We start from the raw sequence: 17,232 nt of genomic DNA, 5'->3' as shown, positions 1-17,232 counted from the left end.
ATGGCTCGCAAGTCAAGTTAGGCTCCTGTCTGTGAGATGGATGTGGCGTGCGCAAAATAATTTCCGGAGCGGTGTTTCAGCTGAAATAAACTACTGGAGAAGGCAATTAGATCAAGTTGATGTGGCACCGTAGGACGGTGAATGATGGCGATCAGAAGAGCGCATTCGCCATGAAGAAACATTGCCGAGAGCACCGTGGGGTGTGAAATCCTCCACTGCGTGTTAACTCGCTCCACACTCTGCATCAGCTACTTCCCACATTGTAATTCTGTGGAGCAGGGATATAGTTAAGGGGCGTTTATTTTTTTAATTTGTAGTACAAGCGTAGTCCTAACTCCTCAGATAAATTGTTTATTTGGTTTCGACTTGTGTCCCAATGTTTGAGAAGGGCATAGATCCATAAAACAAACTGACCTACGAGTTGGGGGTGAGCGAGTGCTGTTCTAATGGAAAGAGCTGTGCTATCAATATTATTACGGTCGTTATCAGCAGCAGTGTGACCTCATCTCACCTTTGTTAATGGTTAAATGGAATGCGGTTAAACATCGTCAGAAGCTGCAGCGCATTTGCAAATGGAACTTTTAAACGGCATTCGTTTTGGAACACTCATCACACAGGTACACCCTTTAATTATAAAATATTAAGAGGTTATATTACATACATTTTTTTATATATATACAAATACGCATTCATGTATTCTTCCAGTGTGCGTATGCTATTACCATGCCCTATTTTGACATGTTATATGTATTCATTGTGCGCGTCGTGTTGCATGGAGCTGTGGCACAGTGGTTAGCACTGTGCAACGAACCCGGCGACTCGAGTCGATTCCCGCTCACGGACAACACCAGTGGCGTTTTTCTGAACCGGTTCTAGGCCTCCACTTTGGTTAACTCAGCCTCAAATGAGCACCTGGTGCGGTGTGCAAGCATCGCCACTCGGGAGACAAAAGCGGCCGGGCGTGGTGCTGGCCATCCATCCTTTCGTGTGCCGTGCCGGCCTTCATAGGTTCTCGATAACAGCGCTTTCTCCAAAGGTCTGTTAAGGCTACACAGGCGATCTTTGTCTTTGTGTTGCAGTACGAGATGGGGACTGGCACAAGTCGCACGAGCTTTGGGAGCGGGATGCTTCCTGCACGCCTCATGCAGTGCCTGTGCCTGCTCATTTTCATGCCTCGCCTCGGTGCTGGTGAGTAATCCGTCGACAAATAATTCTGCCTGTTGAAGGGCGCTTTGCACAAAACTGAAACTAAATACAATATTTATTGTATCTCTTTACATTAATAGGAACTGCTAGTACCTTACGATTCCAGTCGCGCTTTAGATTAGCGAGCGCTGAAGGTTTGGTGATTGCTGGAGGTCGTTTAAAATCAGAGGCAAATATATATATTTTAGGAGTTACGCTACCTTGAATTTGGAACACCGTCCCCAAGTCACATCAGGATTACAGCGGGGGACAGTGAAAACTTAAATGTTCGAATTTCTGAACGTATTTACTCGAATTTGCTGATCAGCTGGATCCGTTGATCGGCCAGTGGTTTTTATTGGTCAGTTTTGTATTGTGAGGATGCATGGGATGTTTGCAATAAGAGTGCTATCTATATGAGGCAACCCGTATTTTATTGTATCTGTTACTTTGACAATAACGATATTTCGATTTAAAGCTTCCGTAACTGCAAGGATTCATCTTCTTTGGTTCTTTCGGTAAAGTCACGTAGAATGAGAATTTTATTGTGTTGTTTTATTTTATTAATTTATTATTTTATTCTCATTCTACGTGACTTTACCGAAAGAACCAAAGAAAATAACCATATCAAAATGTAAGCTATTTGCAAGCATGCCTTTTGACCATGATGATAATTACGTACCAAACACAAGAAGCCTGCCAGCGTCACGTTTTGGAGATGTGACATAGTTTTTTTTAATAACAGCAGGCCTCGTTCTTTCTTGTGTACTCTGCGCAATCTAGACCCCATGGGCTGCATTCCTCCTCAGATCGAGAATACCCATTTGAGTGACAGCCGTGGGAGTGTCGCGATTGGCAGCAAAGTTACCTACGCATGCGAACCCGGGTGAGTTCATGTGCAAAGTCACACCTGTAAACCCACCACTTGTGTGTCTCTCTCTCTCTCCACACCGTGACAGCCACGTCGAATATTCCATGCATTAGGCAATGCACCGTTGGTAAATTCACAAACGCAAATGCGCAGGCCTGCAAATAGGCAGGCCTGCAAATGCTCGCTCACTCCACTGGTGGCAGAAGGGCCTCCACTAGATGGGCGCTCTAGCGAGCCCCTCTCGGGTATTTTTGGGCAACTCTTTCACATTACAAAGATGTTTTCGTTTTTTCTAAATACATCGCCAATACACCTTATCCGACCCACAAGCGTTTTGCCGTTTGACTGTGGTGAATTAATTCATACCGTTGGGTGTACGGAGGTGGCGGGTATTTAAGAAACGCGTTGACCCTTCACTTTTCATATGCAGATTTGTTCTGGTGGGCCAGAATACGCTGACATGCATTTCAAATGGGCAATGGTCAGACAGTGAACCAGAATGTCAAGGTAAGGCAAAATGTTTATGGTCTATCAGGGGCGGTGGGGGGGGCTTAGCCCCCCCTGAAATTTTGGGAAAGTCGGTAATCGGGATGACCGGATATCCGGCTGCTGCAAAATGCTGGCTGCCACCTTGTGCTGCCCTGCAGGCTGCTTTAGCGGCAGCCTTTCAAACTTATCTAACTTATTAGCCACATCAGCGGCTCCGACCTATTAATAAACTCCGCACGTCCGTCACGGCCTTCTGGAACAATCGGGATTCGGATTAATTCTGTGAGCAGCAGCGGGCTGACAGACTGACAGGCTGACAGCACAATGTGACCAACAAAAACTCTGTTTGACTATTTTTCACCTTCAGTGCCTGAGCCTCAACATGTGCTAGAGCCAGATCCAGAAATTGGTTCGGAAAGCAATAAATGAAGTGATCAGCCAGGAAGCGAGCTGGAGGATTGGAATTGCAGCAAGATTCTGAATAAGAAAAGGCAGAGGAGTCTGCGCCTGTGTCATCGTGTCCGTCGTCACATGATAGTGGAACATTCCCTGCTCGCAAAAAGAGTCGGTCGTCTCGAGATGACCGCGGTGCTATGGTGACTATTGAATAAGATCCAGGCAAACGCAAGCCAATTTCAGATTACGAACCGGATGAACATGATAGCGCGCGACATGCATACCTGCAATCTGGTCCTTATCAAACTGACTTGAAGTCATATCCCAGGACCAAATACGGCCAGAATGCTCAGCCTCGTTCATTCTCTAAGAGCTGGTTCAAGAATGAGCACTGCGAACAATGGTTGGAGTATTCTCCAGTGACTGACAAGGCGTACTGCTTATATTGCTACCTATTCGCCAAGCTCAATCCTGACGCCGGCGCCTATGTGTTCATTCTTGACGGGTACAACAACTGGAAATCGTTTTTGGAGAAGTCGCAGGGAATAGCGAAGCATTACGGTGCAGTGAACGGCGTTCATAACAAAGCACATCAGTCAGCGAAGTTGATGCTCGACAAGAAGGGACATATCGCCAATATATTTGAACAGATCGATGCCTCCGAGAAGATCAATGGGATTCGACTGCGTCTTCATGCACGAATTGCTCGTCATCTTGCTCTACAGGGCACTGCATTCCGAGGACACAATGAGAAAGTCGATTCCTTGAATCGGGACAATTTTATAGAAACATTGAACGTAGTACATGAAGAAGCCCCTGAACTGGCTAAGATGATGAGCAAGGCGCCCAAGAACACGCTGTACACGTCAGGTGAGAGCCAAAAAGACTTCTGCCATGCGACAGCCACACTCGTGCGGCGATACATTTGGTGCGAGATCGGGAACAACGTCCCGTAAAAGATTTTGCTCGATGAAGCCCGCTGCTCCGCTCGTAAAGAGTGGATGGCACTGGTCATCCGTTGGGTTGACTCGAAGAGTGAGATTCAAGAACGATTTCTCGATATGATGCATGTCAGGGACCTGTGCTTGCATACCTTGTACAAGGCTCTTTTGAGTCTCCTGTTAAAGCACGATCTATCGCTCTTCATGATTCGCGGTCAAAGCTTTGATGGCGCAGCCAATATGAGCGGGGACTTTGATGGCCTCCAGACGAAAGTGAAGGAGATGAACCCGCTCACGTGGTTCATACATTGCTGGGCACACAAGCTGAACCTTGTAATTGTTGCCATTCTCGAGTCAAATCCAATACTCTGCCTCTTCTTTCTGGACGTCCAAAGTATTTATAACGTCGCTAGTGCATCGTCCAAGAGGAGGGATATGCTGCGTGATGTTCAGGCCAAAAATTTCGTTGATCATCTGAATGCCGATGAGCTCAACACCGGTCGTGGACAGAATCAGGCACATAATCTTCAGGCACTGTCGACAACGCGCTGGAACTGTCAACTGAACTCAGTCCAGAATCTTCACGACATGTTTGATGGAAGTGGTTGAATGGGCGTCGACGGATGCTGCCGATTGCGAGAAAAGGGCTGAAGCGGTGATGCTTTATGAGTGGGCGACGTCCTTTGAATTTGCGTTGAACATGTTCCTAATGATCAAAATCTTATCAGCAACGAACAGCCTATCCCAATGCCTCCAGAGAAAGGACCAGGATATTCTCAATGCTTTGAGGCTTGTTCGCATGACAAAGACATCCCCGCAGATGCTGCGAGAATCAGGATGGGAAGATGTTAAGAATGATGCAATTGCGTTCTGTAAAGACCACGACATCCCTGTCCCATCGTTGGATGACATCTGGCTAGTCGCGAGGTCGTCCTCGTCACCTTGCTCTTGGTCATGTGCCACGAACCATCGAAGATCATTACCGCATTGACTTGTTTAATGCTGTTGTTGACTCCACATTAGCTGAACTCAACCATCGTTTTTCTTCCGGTGCCTGTGAACTTCTCAGTAAGATCCCTTACCTCGACCCAGTAGACAACTTCGAATCGTGCCAGTTAAATCAAGAGCAGATCATTGAGTTGGCGGCAATGTACAAGGCCGATTTTCGAGACCTGGATCTGATTTTTCTTAAACAGGAACTTGTTGAGTTTGTCATGTTCACAGGTGACGAGGAGAACGCCGCCGTATTTAAACCAGTCAAATCTAATCTGAAGCAACTGAGCATCGTTTTCTGCAAGCACAAACTTGTAAGCATATTTCTTCAGTTGTATAAGCTCATTCGACTGATCCTGACTCTCCCGATCTCTACGGCCACCACCGGGCCATGAAAATTTTGAAGACGCAGCTGCGCACCAGCAAAGCGACGACTGGATGGTCGACTTGATGGTGATATACATTGAGAAGGCTATCGCGAAGTCCCTCGATCTCTCCGATATTGTCCAGCAGTTCATGAGCATGTCAGCTCGCCGCGCTCAAATCCAATAAAATGTGTTTCATACATTTGTGGCGCCCATTGGAAAACATACACTGGATATCTCATAATATTGAAGTTAGCCCCCCCAAAGTCAAAATCCTAGCTCCATCCCTGTGGTCTATTAAGTTAAAATCGATTTTATTTACATGTTTTACGAAGCAGGGCCATTACTCGAACTGTTGCCTATTACATGTATTTTTCCTTTCAAGGTAACAGTGTTATTGACAAATGCATTGCATTTTTCTACATTTACATAATTAATCGTGGTTATTAAAATATAACAAAGCCCTTGCATTAGCACCACTTATAGTTGTTATCACTTTACTGTTTTGGAACTGGCAGAGATTTATTTTTTTCCAAAAGGTTTGCCTGTGAAATAAAGATGAATGCTTTGTGTTAATGCCATTAGAGAGGTGTGGCTTTGTGCATATGGTTTGAAAAGGAGTTCACAGCAAATCACAAAGTGAGGTACATATTGGTTCACTTTCCTGTCACCACTACAGGTACGTTATATATGTTGAACTTCTCTCGCACTGTACGTAGCCAAGCGTGTTAATCGGAGGAAATGTACTACTTGCTAGTTTACCAGAGACGCCTTTTGTTTTAGTGCGCTCTCTAGTGAGTGAATTTGAAGTCAGCCACCTTTCCATTGTGGTATTACTTGAATTGAACACTGCGTGAGCTCGAACCATTAAAACTAAATTACCCTCACACATTACCTGTCTATGTGGCTGTGTGCCTCTCTATGTGATACGTTTCTATGAGCAATATCTGCATCCACTGTTTGTCTTAGGGTCTGTCTCCCGGTTTGTCTCTGCGTGTATAACCAAAAAACAATAAATCTTTAGCTGAAAAAAATATGTCAATCAACAAATTTACAACTTTAAAACACTTAGTGGCGTGTTCAGGCAGGGGACTCCGTGGACCACACCAATTGGCGAGGGGAGGCTAGAGACAGCGGCGTAACCACTGCTAGTCTGGGAACATTCAATCTAGGAAATTAAATGAGTGATAAAAATGAGGTTCAAAAGCAAAATTTTCAATGCCCACACTTTTGGTCGCGCTCTAAATTAGAAAATAAATTTTCACCCCAGATTAATAATGAAAAAATTTTGCCGCGAAAATAATTTTTACTCCTATTTTACTTTACCAGGTAAGGCCCACGAGCTAGATGGCCGTTTTTCAGAAGCGACTTGGTCACAAATGAGAGGCCAATGAAGTAGTTTATCATGTGGAAATGTACAGCAGCCAAATACATGAAGCACATGTTTGTTAATGTGGAGGGAAAAACCGGAGAGCCCGGAGAAAAATCCACGCGACCACAGGGAGAACTTGCAAACTCCAAATATAGAGGCGTGAGGTTCAGCATCGAAACCACGACTTACTGTATACAAGGCGAAGTAGTTAACATCATGCCACCGCAAGATGTTAACTGTTAAGAACAGCATCGCTATAACCTTCAATGCCTTTGAACAAATCACCCGGACCTGGAACGCACCAATCTCGTCGGACCTCGAAAGCCAAGCAGATCTGAGCTTGGAAAGTGCCTGGATGGGTGCCCACCATGCACAAACTAGTTGTCATCTGGCTGCAGGTCCAGGTTGTGGTTATATTCAGTTGTACTGAAGTATGGTCACAATCAGCAGGGCGTGCTGGAGGTCCTCAAACATCAGTGGATTGACAAAAGGTCTCTATGCTTCTACGGACATTGTTGCGGTCATCTCCACCAGTAGAAATTCCATATTCCCATGGCAGGGGCCATCTTTAACGACTTCGCACAAAGTGGTACCTATTGTATGACTCTGTAGAGATGGAAATGATGGCTTGCCTATGTGAACCCTTGATCCCACAAACAATTGCTATACAACAGAAAGTTTGATGACATGCAGCACGAACGGTTATTCAAATTAGAATAACAATCACCCCAATTGCAAAGTATTAAAATTACATTACATTAAGAACAACACGATATGAATAACGCGTTTAATTCTCGTATTTGCGATCATTAAGTACTGTACTGCATGAAAGACGGTAAGACACATTTAGATTGAAATGCTATAACAATGCGCGCATATGCACAAGAGGGTATAGCGCGGCACAGTATTAAAAGTGCACAGATTTAACACTTTAAATTAAAGCACTTCTATCAACAATCATAATGAGAACGTTGTGTCAATCATAATAGGGATAGCATTACGGCATTTAATTGTAGAAATCATGACCACGGCTCCCACCTGCTCGCTCAAATTTGGACCATAACGATGTTGCGCTCAGCTTTTTAAAGATGAAAACTGCGTAATTCTTTTAACAAAAGCATGCGCAGTAATTATCATTATGATTATTTTGTCTCGTGCTAAGATTGAAGCGCAGTGTCCGCTCTGGCACCATGACGAGCGGCGATGTTTGCGCGGTCTTTCATTGGCCAGCGGCTGCCCAGCAACAGCCGCTCTGATTGGGCGAGACGTTTGCCCTCGTAGCTGGGTGCGGCCATTTGTGATTTTTTAAAAATGGGGGGGTAAACTGTACGAGTATTGTGTATCTGCCTTTGTGTCTTGGCTTAGATTTGTGTCTCTGTGCTGTCTCTGCCTGTGTGTGGGCCCTGGGGTTTCCGAGTGTGTGCTGCTGCGCCCCCTTTGCTCCATGCATACCTCATGCTGATTTGTCCCATTGTCTCTCAGCCTTACCTTCTCTGCCTATTTAAGGCGACTTCACTGTGTGCGTGTCTGTGCTGGTTCACTCTACTTGGATGTCTATGTGTGTGTGTGCGCGGTCTGTATTTTAAATTTCATACTTAACTTGCAATTTAGCAATCTTTGAAATAGCTTAATCAACCGGACTATGCGTTAATTGTGTTTTGACCGACCGTCTGTGTTGCTTTATATGGTTTCCAAATTTTGCTAAACCCTGTTTGTCTGGTATGCTTCTCTCTGTGTGTCCCCTGTTGTATCTGTGTTAGTTCCCCCTACTTGGGTGTCTGTATATACATCTGGGGTTATGTGTTTCCTCTCGTAAATTTAGCTCTTCTGTACCTGATGATGGCTGCTTGTGTTGCAACCGAAACGTCGTACGCTATTATGTTCTTTTATTATTTCTTATTTATACGTGACTTTACCGAAAAAACCTGCAGTCACGAAAGCTTCGAATCAAGTATTAAAATAAAGTTTAAAAAAAAACTTAAAGAGCAATCGGCAGGACCTGGACCGTTTTTTTTAATTCCATGAAATAGTTAATTGTCACGCGAAACGAGTCCGTGCGAGTTTCGTAGATCCGTTTTCATTAAGCGTCAAGGATTTGAAAGCAGATAAAGACAACACGGCAAGTTCAATAAAAGTGTGTAATAATAAAAGGTTAAGGGTGGTTTAAAGGGGGGGCGGGGGGGGGGTAGAAAAGGGAATGTGCAATACTGCTCACCTCGAAGCAGCTTTCATTCCGCCCTTAGACCCCAAACTTCTCCCGAGCCAAATCCTGCTACTGCTACACCGCCTCCCAGCTACAACCAGGGCTACCCCAGCAACTATCACTACCCCTATCACTACCCCAACCCTATCACTACCCCAGCAACTATCACTACCCCAACCCCTATCACTACCCCTATCACTGCCCCAATCACTACCCCAACCCCTATCACTATCTGTCACTACCCCAACCCCTATCACTACCCCTATCACTGCCCCAATCACTACCCCAACCCCTATCACTATCTGTCACTACCCCAACCCCTATCACTACCCCTATCACTGCCCCAATCACTACCCCAACCCCTATCACTATCTGTCACTACCCCAACCCCTATCACTACCCCTATCACTGCCCCAATCACTACCCCAACGCCTAACACTACCCCTATCACTGCCCCAAACACTACCCCAACCCCTATCACTATCTATCACTACCCCAACCCCTATCACTGCCCCAATCACTACCCCAACCCCTATCACTGCCCCAATCACTACCCCAACCCCTATCACTATATCACTACCCCAACCCGTATCACTACCCCAACCCTTATCACTACCCCAATCCTTATCACTACACCAACCCCTATCACTACCCCAACCCCTATCACTAACCCAAGCCCTATCACTGCCCCAATCACTACCCCAACCCCTATCACTATCTATCACTACCCCAACCCCTATCACTACCCCAAACCCTATCACTGCCCCAATCACTACCCCAACCCGTATCACTACCCCTATAACTGCCCCAAACACTACCCCAACCCCTATCACTATCTATCACTACCCCTATCACTACCCCTAACACTGCCCCAATCACTACCTCGTCCCCTATCACTGCCCCAATTACTACCCCGACCCCTATCACTACCCCAGCCCCTATCACTACCCCAGCCCCTATCACTACCCCAGCCCCTATCACTACCCCAGCCCCTATCACTACCTATCACTACCACAACTCCTAGCTTCTTCTTTCGTAAAGCTGATGAACAGGGTGGTCAGATTTCTTGTGACTCCCATTTCATTCTCTAAAACTAAAACATATTAAGTAACGTTTATGAAATACAGAAAGGAATATGCAAAGGAAAAAAATGTTATGGGTCACTAGACATGTGGACCAATCTGGAGATGCAGAGAAACAACTAGAATTTCACATTCAGGTGGTCAAGCCAGACAACCACGACAACCCCTATCACTACCCCAACCACCCCTCCTTAACCACTCCCAACTGTTCTCCTGTCACCATAACTACACCTCCACCACTATTGTGTGTTGAACTTCTTTCGCCCCATACGTAGCCCATCGGAGGTGCAGGGGAAGGACAACTAAATTCAAAAAGCAGTTCTAAAAAAATAGTTTTTGATGTAATAATAATAATAACCCCACTCTTTATTTCAACCATGATCATCGTATGTACAATTGTGTAATTATTGTAAAGCACTCTTACGATAAGGTGCAACATACATCCGTATAATATAGAGAATAGTGATGGGTGAACGTGCATGATGGGGGGGCAAGTTCACGAACGGCTGCAATTTACTCTGCTCAATCCGTGTTAGCCACTGAGGGTTTCACGGGTTTCTGTTTTTCATTCCTGCTGCTGAGCGCCCCCCTGTATCGTTCCCGTTCCGTTGCATCGTGCACCGATGCCCACTTTATTGAGGGCGATATTGGCAAGTAAAAAAAAAAAAGAATGATCGATTGACCAAATCTCCCCCACTATTCAGGAGCAATCCCTGCGACAGGGCCCCCGAAATGTTCCACAGCGGAATCTCCGGTGCATCGGAATCAGCAAGCGCTCCAAACTGGACAGTTTGTCAGCGTAACGCGTAGGATATCGCACGTGAAGGGCTCGCATGTGACGTCATCGCATCTACCCCCTCTATTTAAGGAACTAAGCAGGAGGATTTCTCCACAAATCTGGCTGTCCGCCTGATGATGCCGGTTGCAATTACGGGCGAAACGTCGTACTCAGATTGTAAATGTTGTGGATTTGCTCTCCAACACACCGGTGTGCTGTACTAGTGACGAATTGGCATGTTCTGTTTAGGTGACACACCTTACTAGTTGGCTGTGTCGGGTGGTGGGGGGCGGGTTAACGACACATTTCTATTCACGCACTCTAACCCAAAAACCCTATAACAGTTGGTGGTTTTTTTTCTCATTGCCTTGATTGCAAGAGTCGAGAGCAGTGGTTCTCAGATTCAGATTGTGGTCCGCGGGGCTGTCATACAAATGCACAGGGTGATCCGGACAATGACAATGTTTATTTCTTTTGTTTCGGACATTAATTGAGATTTTACTTACGATATTTAATTAAAATAATGAAGTTCGGTAAACTATCCCGATAAAACTACCTTAACCCTAACATCTAAATGACCCCCCCCCGAAAAATGTTACATTATAGGTACGTTTAAAAAAAAGTTTATGTTGTGGTAATATGAATCATTTTTAATTCCTGGTATTTCGGCAGAGAAGCGAATGCGTTTTGACAACAGCGGTGGTGGCAGGGGGGAGTCTGTGTGGTTCCGCGGAAATGTTTGCATCGGCCGAGTGGTCCGCGGGCCAACATTTTGAGAAACACCACTCGAAAGGAACGTAAGCTCAAACTAGATTTGAAGCTTTCGTGACCGCAGGAACTACTCTTTGGTTCTTTCGGTAAAGTCGCGTAGAAAGAAAATTAATTAAATAATAATAGAATACGACGTTTCGATTGCAACACAAGCAATCATCATCAGGTACGAACGAATGAGAAAACAAACCTAGTAAACTTAGAAATATAATGCAATATAACCCAGAGAGTCGGCTAACACAACAGTCAACATCCTACCTGGTTGATTAACGTTCTTCCAAAGAATGCTAAATTTGAGAGAGAGACAAAACACAGACACGGAGATATAAAGACAGACACACAAGTAGAGAGAGAACACACGGAGACACACAGAAAGACAACACCTCTATGTCGAGGCCTTAAATAGAGAGAGGGGTGGGGCAGACGGGGGGGTAGAAAACTATGATAGTTAATTTATTTTCTTTCTACGTGACTTTACCGAAAGAACCAAAGAGGAACGTAAGCTGTTCTTGTTGGGGGTACCCTCCCGTTCTGTCTAGCATTCTGCGAGAAACCTTTGCCACACGGGAACGCACAGGTGTCTCCGGAATACAGCCGCAGGGGGCTGTACTATATCAACCAGTACGCGCACTTCACCTGCAACAAGGACTTTGTGTCTCCATCCAACGGCTTCTACATGACCTGCATGAGGAGTAAAAATGGCTACGCTCATTGGGTGCAAGAATCCAACCTCACGTGTAGAGGTAAGCCATACGGCCATGCCTGGTTCGAAGCGGGTGATATGTAAGGCAACACACCCACACCAATCTGTGTGTACGAGTACGCAAGAGGATCTCTCTCGAGTCTTCAGATGAATTCCAATGCAAGGCTCATTGTGCACTTTATATTTATAACTCAGGCTCAGTACAGTATCATCATCCTGGACATCATTATAACCAGCAGCAGCCATAACAGAATCATTAACAACCGCATCGTCGCTCTCCGTGGTGCTAATCCCTCACACCAACATCATGCTAATCCCTCAGTTACATGCTAATTTTTTACTTTAACATCCTGCTAAACGAACACATTAACACAGCTACTGTTGATATGTAAACTCCTTTGTCAAGGCACTCTGTTCCTCCCACCCAGCTTAAAAGACGCTTCCAAGTTTGACAGTGTTCACTCAAGCGCTGTCTTCCCGACAGTTCTGTTTCCTCACCTGAGGAAGGCTACTTGTGTTGTGGCTGAAACGTCGTGAGAATTTAATTTTGTTATTATTTTATTTCCATTCTACGTGACTTTACTGAAAGAACCAAGAAGATGAATCCCTGCAGTCACGAAAGCTTTAAATCGAAATTTAACCGCATCAGTAGATGCAATATGCAGCCATAGCATTTTGCCTTCTCATCTCAAGCCCCTTTGTTTGGCAGGAGCTGAGCTAATTAGCTAGAATGTCCTCTCTCACCATCAAGAGAGCACTGTTGTTATTTAATAATCTCCACGCTCCCACCCCAACAGGACTGCAATTAAAAATGTTAAGCCATTCCACGACATATGGGGTGGTAGCTGGGTGGAGTCTGCCTTTTCCACCAGAATACCTTTCATGTATTAGGCAGTCATCGCGGTGGTGACGAGATGTTAACCCCATCGCCTAGTATGCAGGAAGTCGTGGGTTAAATTCCGACTCTGACGCCTGTATATTTGTAGTTTGCATGTTCTCTCCGTGATTGCATGGATGTTTCTCCGGGTCCTCTGGCTTTTCCTTCCACATTTGGAATCAAAATGCATTTAGAGTATGCATTTGGCTGCTATAAATTTCCACATAAGCCACTACGTTGAGCTATTATTTGTGGCCAGGTCGCTTCTGAAAAAGAGCTATATGTCTCAGTGGTCCTTATCTGGTAAAATAAAAAGTTTATTTTTTTAAATAGTTATATGCCTGATGGTTTGCACTTCACCGCATTCGCAGTTTTGTGAGTCCCTGATCTTCCATTTAATGGAGGGACTATCCACACCATCTTCCATGCGTTGTTGTTGTTGTTGGGACACAGTGGAGAGTGGCCCCCCACTACCGAGCGCCCCCCACTGTGTTCGTGGCATAGAGAAACCAAGCTGTGTTCCTTCATCGGGTCTTCAATAAGGTGCTTTCTTTGGGGGAAAATAAAGCAAAGGGCCATGAGTGGGATTGACAAGAGTAAGAGGACGCCTTTCATGCCTCTTAACAAAATCAAGTTCGCCTGCCGCCACTATGTAACAGGTGACCTCACCCCCCCATTGCCGAGTATGGAATTGCGTTCACCTACTACGGCACGAAATGGAGAACACATTGAGTACATGAGATGATATAAGAGCATGATAGCATATGAGAAGAAATGGTGCCGCTGTCTGTCACTCATCTCCTGCCAAGTAAAAAGCTGCAATAAATAATTGCAAGTGTGTCACTCAAGCAAGCGGCATTTGGACGTTGTAAATAACATACTGTACAGGAAACTGGCTATTAAATTTCGATTTAAAGCTTTCGTGACTGCAATGATTCATCTTCTTTGGTTCTTTCGGTAAAGTCACGTAGAATGATAATAAAATAATAAATTGATAAAATAAAATAACACAATAATATTGTCACGACGTTTCGGCCACAACACAAGCGGCCTTCATCAGGTGAAGGGGGCGAGACTGTCTGGTAGGACAGCGCTGGAGTGAAAGAGCCACGTTCAGATACGGCCTTTAAGCCTCAAATTTCAGCCCCACGGATAGCTACGGGTCCCGTTCAGACGGACGAGTTCGTCCATGGTCAGAACAGAGGAGGGGGAGAGAGACAGCTGCGAGGCCCTAGTATGCTCCATATTGTAAAACTATACCATTAACCATGGTGTGAGAGGTATTAAGAGGCAATGCTGGCGAAAGAGCTGCGGTCTGAAGGTCATCGTAAAAATACAATTAATTAAGAACAGAAATGATTTAAAACATCTTTCCAGTGGTTACTAAGCCTGAATCCATCTTCTCGGTTGAAATTGTCTCTGTGCTTGTATATGTGAATGGCCTCATGAACGAATCTCTCATGGTAGCCGGTTGATTTGCAAAGAACCTCCGTCTTGGAGAAGTCAATGTCATGTGAGCCCACTGAATTATAACAGTGATCTGCCACGGCAGAGGAGTTCGTCCTACTGTGTTTCAAGTCTGCTTTGTGTTCGCGGATGCGGTCCGAGATATGTCTTTTGGTTTCTCCAATGTAGCTACTACCACAGAGGCACTTTAGTTTGTAAACGCCCGGGTACTGTATGTCTGGAACAGCATCTTTTACAGATGGAACTAAATCACGGATTTTATGTACTGTGTTGAATCGGACCTGGATCTTGTGTTTGTTCAGGATTTTGGAGATCTTTTTAGTGACCCCTGCAATGTAGGGTAAGGTGATGGTTTTGAGTGGCTCCACAAGAGGATCCTTCTTCATGACTGGAGTGATGGCTTTGCGGATTGTGTAGTCGGAGTAGCCATTAGCCCTGAGAGCCTGGTGTACGTGCTTGAGTTCACTGGTAATGTGTTCCTGGTCGGAAATGCATTGGGCTCTATGGTATAGAGTCTTGATGAGGGAGTTCTTCTGGGATGGATGGTGGTGGGAATCCGGTTTCAAGTAAGCATCTGTATGGGTAGCTTTCCTGTAGACAGAGTGGCTCATTGAACCATCATGTCTTCTTTTAATTAAGACATCCAAAAAGGGTAGTTTGCCATCTTTTTCGACCTCCATGGTAAATCTGATGGCTGGGTGTATGGAATTGATGTGGTCGCGGAATTGGTCTAGAGCAGGCTGGCCATGTGGCCAGATGACAAAGGTGTCATCAACGTACCTCTTCCATAAGGTCGGGCGTAGAATGGCAGTCTGGATGGCGTCAGTTTCAAATTTTTCCATGAATACGTTGGCTACAACCGGAGATAGGGGGGAGCCCATTGGGGCTGAAATTTGAGGCTTAAAGGCCGTATCTGAACGTGGCTCTTTCACTCCAGCGCTGTCCTACCAGACAGTCTCGCCCCCTTCACCGCTTGTGTTGTGGCCGAAACGTCGTGAGAATATTATTGTGTTATTTTATTTTATCAATTTATTATTTTATTATCATTCTACGTGACTTTACCGAAAGAACCAAAGAAGAGGAAACTGGCTGTCCACGATTTCACTTGAGCAGCGGTGCTTATGCACGAGTCGAATTGTGCAAGTCATTTGGTACTGGACATGTGGAAAAGTGCTTCATAGCTCATCGGATTTCTATAGGATAAATTCAAAATCCGATTCTAGTACTCAGGCCTCGGGACCGATGCAACAATCATTACAGTGGTCCCTTGGTTAACAATACTAATTGGTTCCACGAAAACCATTGCTAAAATTTGAAATGATCGTAAATCGAATAAACCTAGCTGAAGTATTTAAACACCACAACTTTTATAAATAAACGTTATAAGAACATACAAAAGCATTACTGTTAATAAACATGGATAAATAATGGGGCATAAAAAGGTGCATAAAGCATAAAATAAATGAATTATCAGCTAAGGCTAAATAAGTAATATTTAAAAAAATTAAACACGTTTTTATGAAATGTACTGTAGTAATGCTAGAACTCCCCGACTCCAGGAAGTTGTCCCAAAGTTTCCCACGACGTAAGGGGGCCGTGGTGGTTTACAGCCAACGTTAGTTGACTGTGGACAATTAGACCCAAGCCGAAACATAACATATCTAAAATAATGTTTTAAAATATTTTTTTTTCTTTTTATGATAGAATATAGTATTGTCATCAGTCTGACATACGTATACCAAGTTTGCAGTCGATACCACATTGGGAAGTGGGTTAAACTTGAGTTACAAGATTTGAGGATATGACAACAACAACAGAGTGAGTTCAAAGAAAGCGTGTAATAAAAAGAGGGATGGCTTAATCTAGTCAGTTGCTCTCAAATTGCTCAAAAGGGCGTTGCTGATTGACTGTCTGCTGCGGAGTCCACTTAGGAGCGCTCTGATTGGCCGAAATTGGCCGGCCGTGATATCGTAAACATATCGTTGATCGAAAATGTTATCGTTAATTGAAACAATGGGACTCTATGGAAGGTGGATCGTTAATCGAAATATCGTTAATCGATGGCATCGTAAACCGAGGGACCACTGTACACAAATTCCTCGCACATTGATACATGTGAGCCTTAAAGGAGCTGAGATTTATCTTGAAGAGAGCGTCAAGGGCTGCCAATAAAAGCCTGAAGTTAATTTCCCTGTCAAAGTTAACTCCACCCCATTATCATCATCGTCACCATCGTAATGATCAGCATTACGATGGTGAAGATAAAACCTTTGTGAAATAGGCTCGCGAGATCTTTAATTATCACCAGCAGTTTTGGCATGGCCTTCAGAGTTGGTGAAATGAGTATAATCTGTTGAAGTTTAATATATAGGCTTTCACGTCCAATTTTTTTTCCATAATAAAGTTTTTTTTAGGTTAGATTGCGTAAATATAAACATGCCGTTAAACTCACCACTACCCGACACAGCCAATTAGTAAGGTTTGTCACGAAAACAAAACGTGCCAATTAGTTAGCATTTACAATTCGAGTATGACGTTTCGCTGGTGATTACAGCCAGCTTCTATTGAAGCTGAACCACATGCTTTGTGTATTAAAACTCCATTTTCAATAGGAAATTGTGTATGGTGAATACATGACACTAAAATAAAATTCATATAAAATTAATTACTCAACTTTTTCTCCAGATCCTATTGGTGTCATGCGTGATCCAAACTGATCCCTCCAATTTCCAGCGTTGT

At 44.5% G+C, this 17,232-nt stretch overlaps 1 protein-coding gene across 3 annotated transcripts in view; it reads left to right on the top strand.

Annotated features, from left to right (window-relative positions):
* The first annotated feature begins 496 nt into the window (after positions 1 to 496).
* Positions 497 to 17,232, top strand: part of LOC116952764 (C4b-binding protein beta chain-like) — a 32,002-nt gene continuing 15,266 nt past the window's right edge. For 2 of the 3 annotated variants that reach the window (XM_032972390.2, XM_032972389.2), the window contains exons 1-5: positions 498 to 617; positions 1,080 to 1,188; positions 1,969 to 2,071; positions 2,487 to 2,563; positions 11,986 to 12,189. In XM_032972390.2, coding sequence (XP_032828281.1) covers positions 573 to 617; positions 1,080 to 1,188; positions 1,969 to 2,071; positions 2,487 to 2,563; positions 11,986 to 12,189 — 538 coding nt within the window. In that variant the 5' untranslated portion in view covers positions 498 to 572. Of the gene's footprint in view, positions 618 to 1,079; positions 1,189 to 1,968; positions 2,072 to 2,486; positions 2,564 to 11,985; positions 12,190 to 17,232 lie in introns of all 3 variants that reach the window. The other variant, XM_032972388.2, reaches the window with a different exon arrangement.

The sequence above is a fragment of the Petromyzon marinus genome, chromosome 48 (assembly GCF_048934315.1).
Source record: "Petromyzon marinus isolate PM22_M1 ecotype Great Lakes invasive population chromosome 48, UKy_Petmar_22M1.pri1.0, whole genome shotgun sequence".
In the NCBI taxonomy this organism is placed as follows: Eukaryota; Metazoa; Chordata; class Hyperoartia; order Petromyzontiformes; family Petromyzontidae; genus Petromyzon; species Petromyzon marinus.
This window is presented reverse-complemented; position numbering and strand designations above follow the sequence as displayed.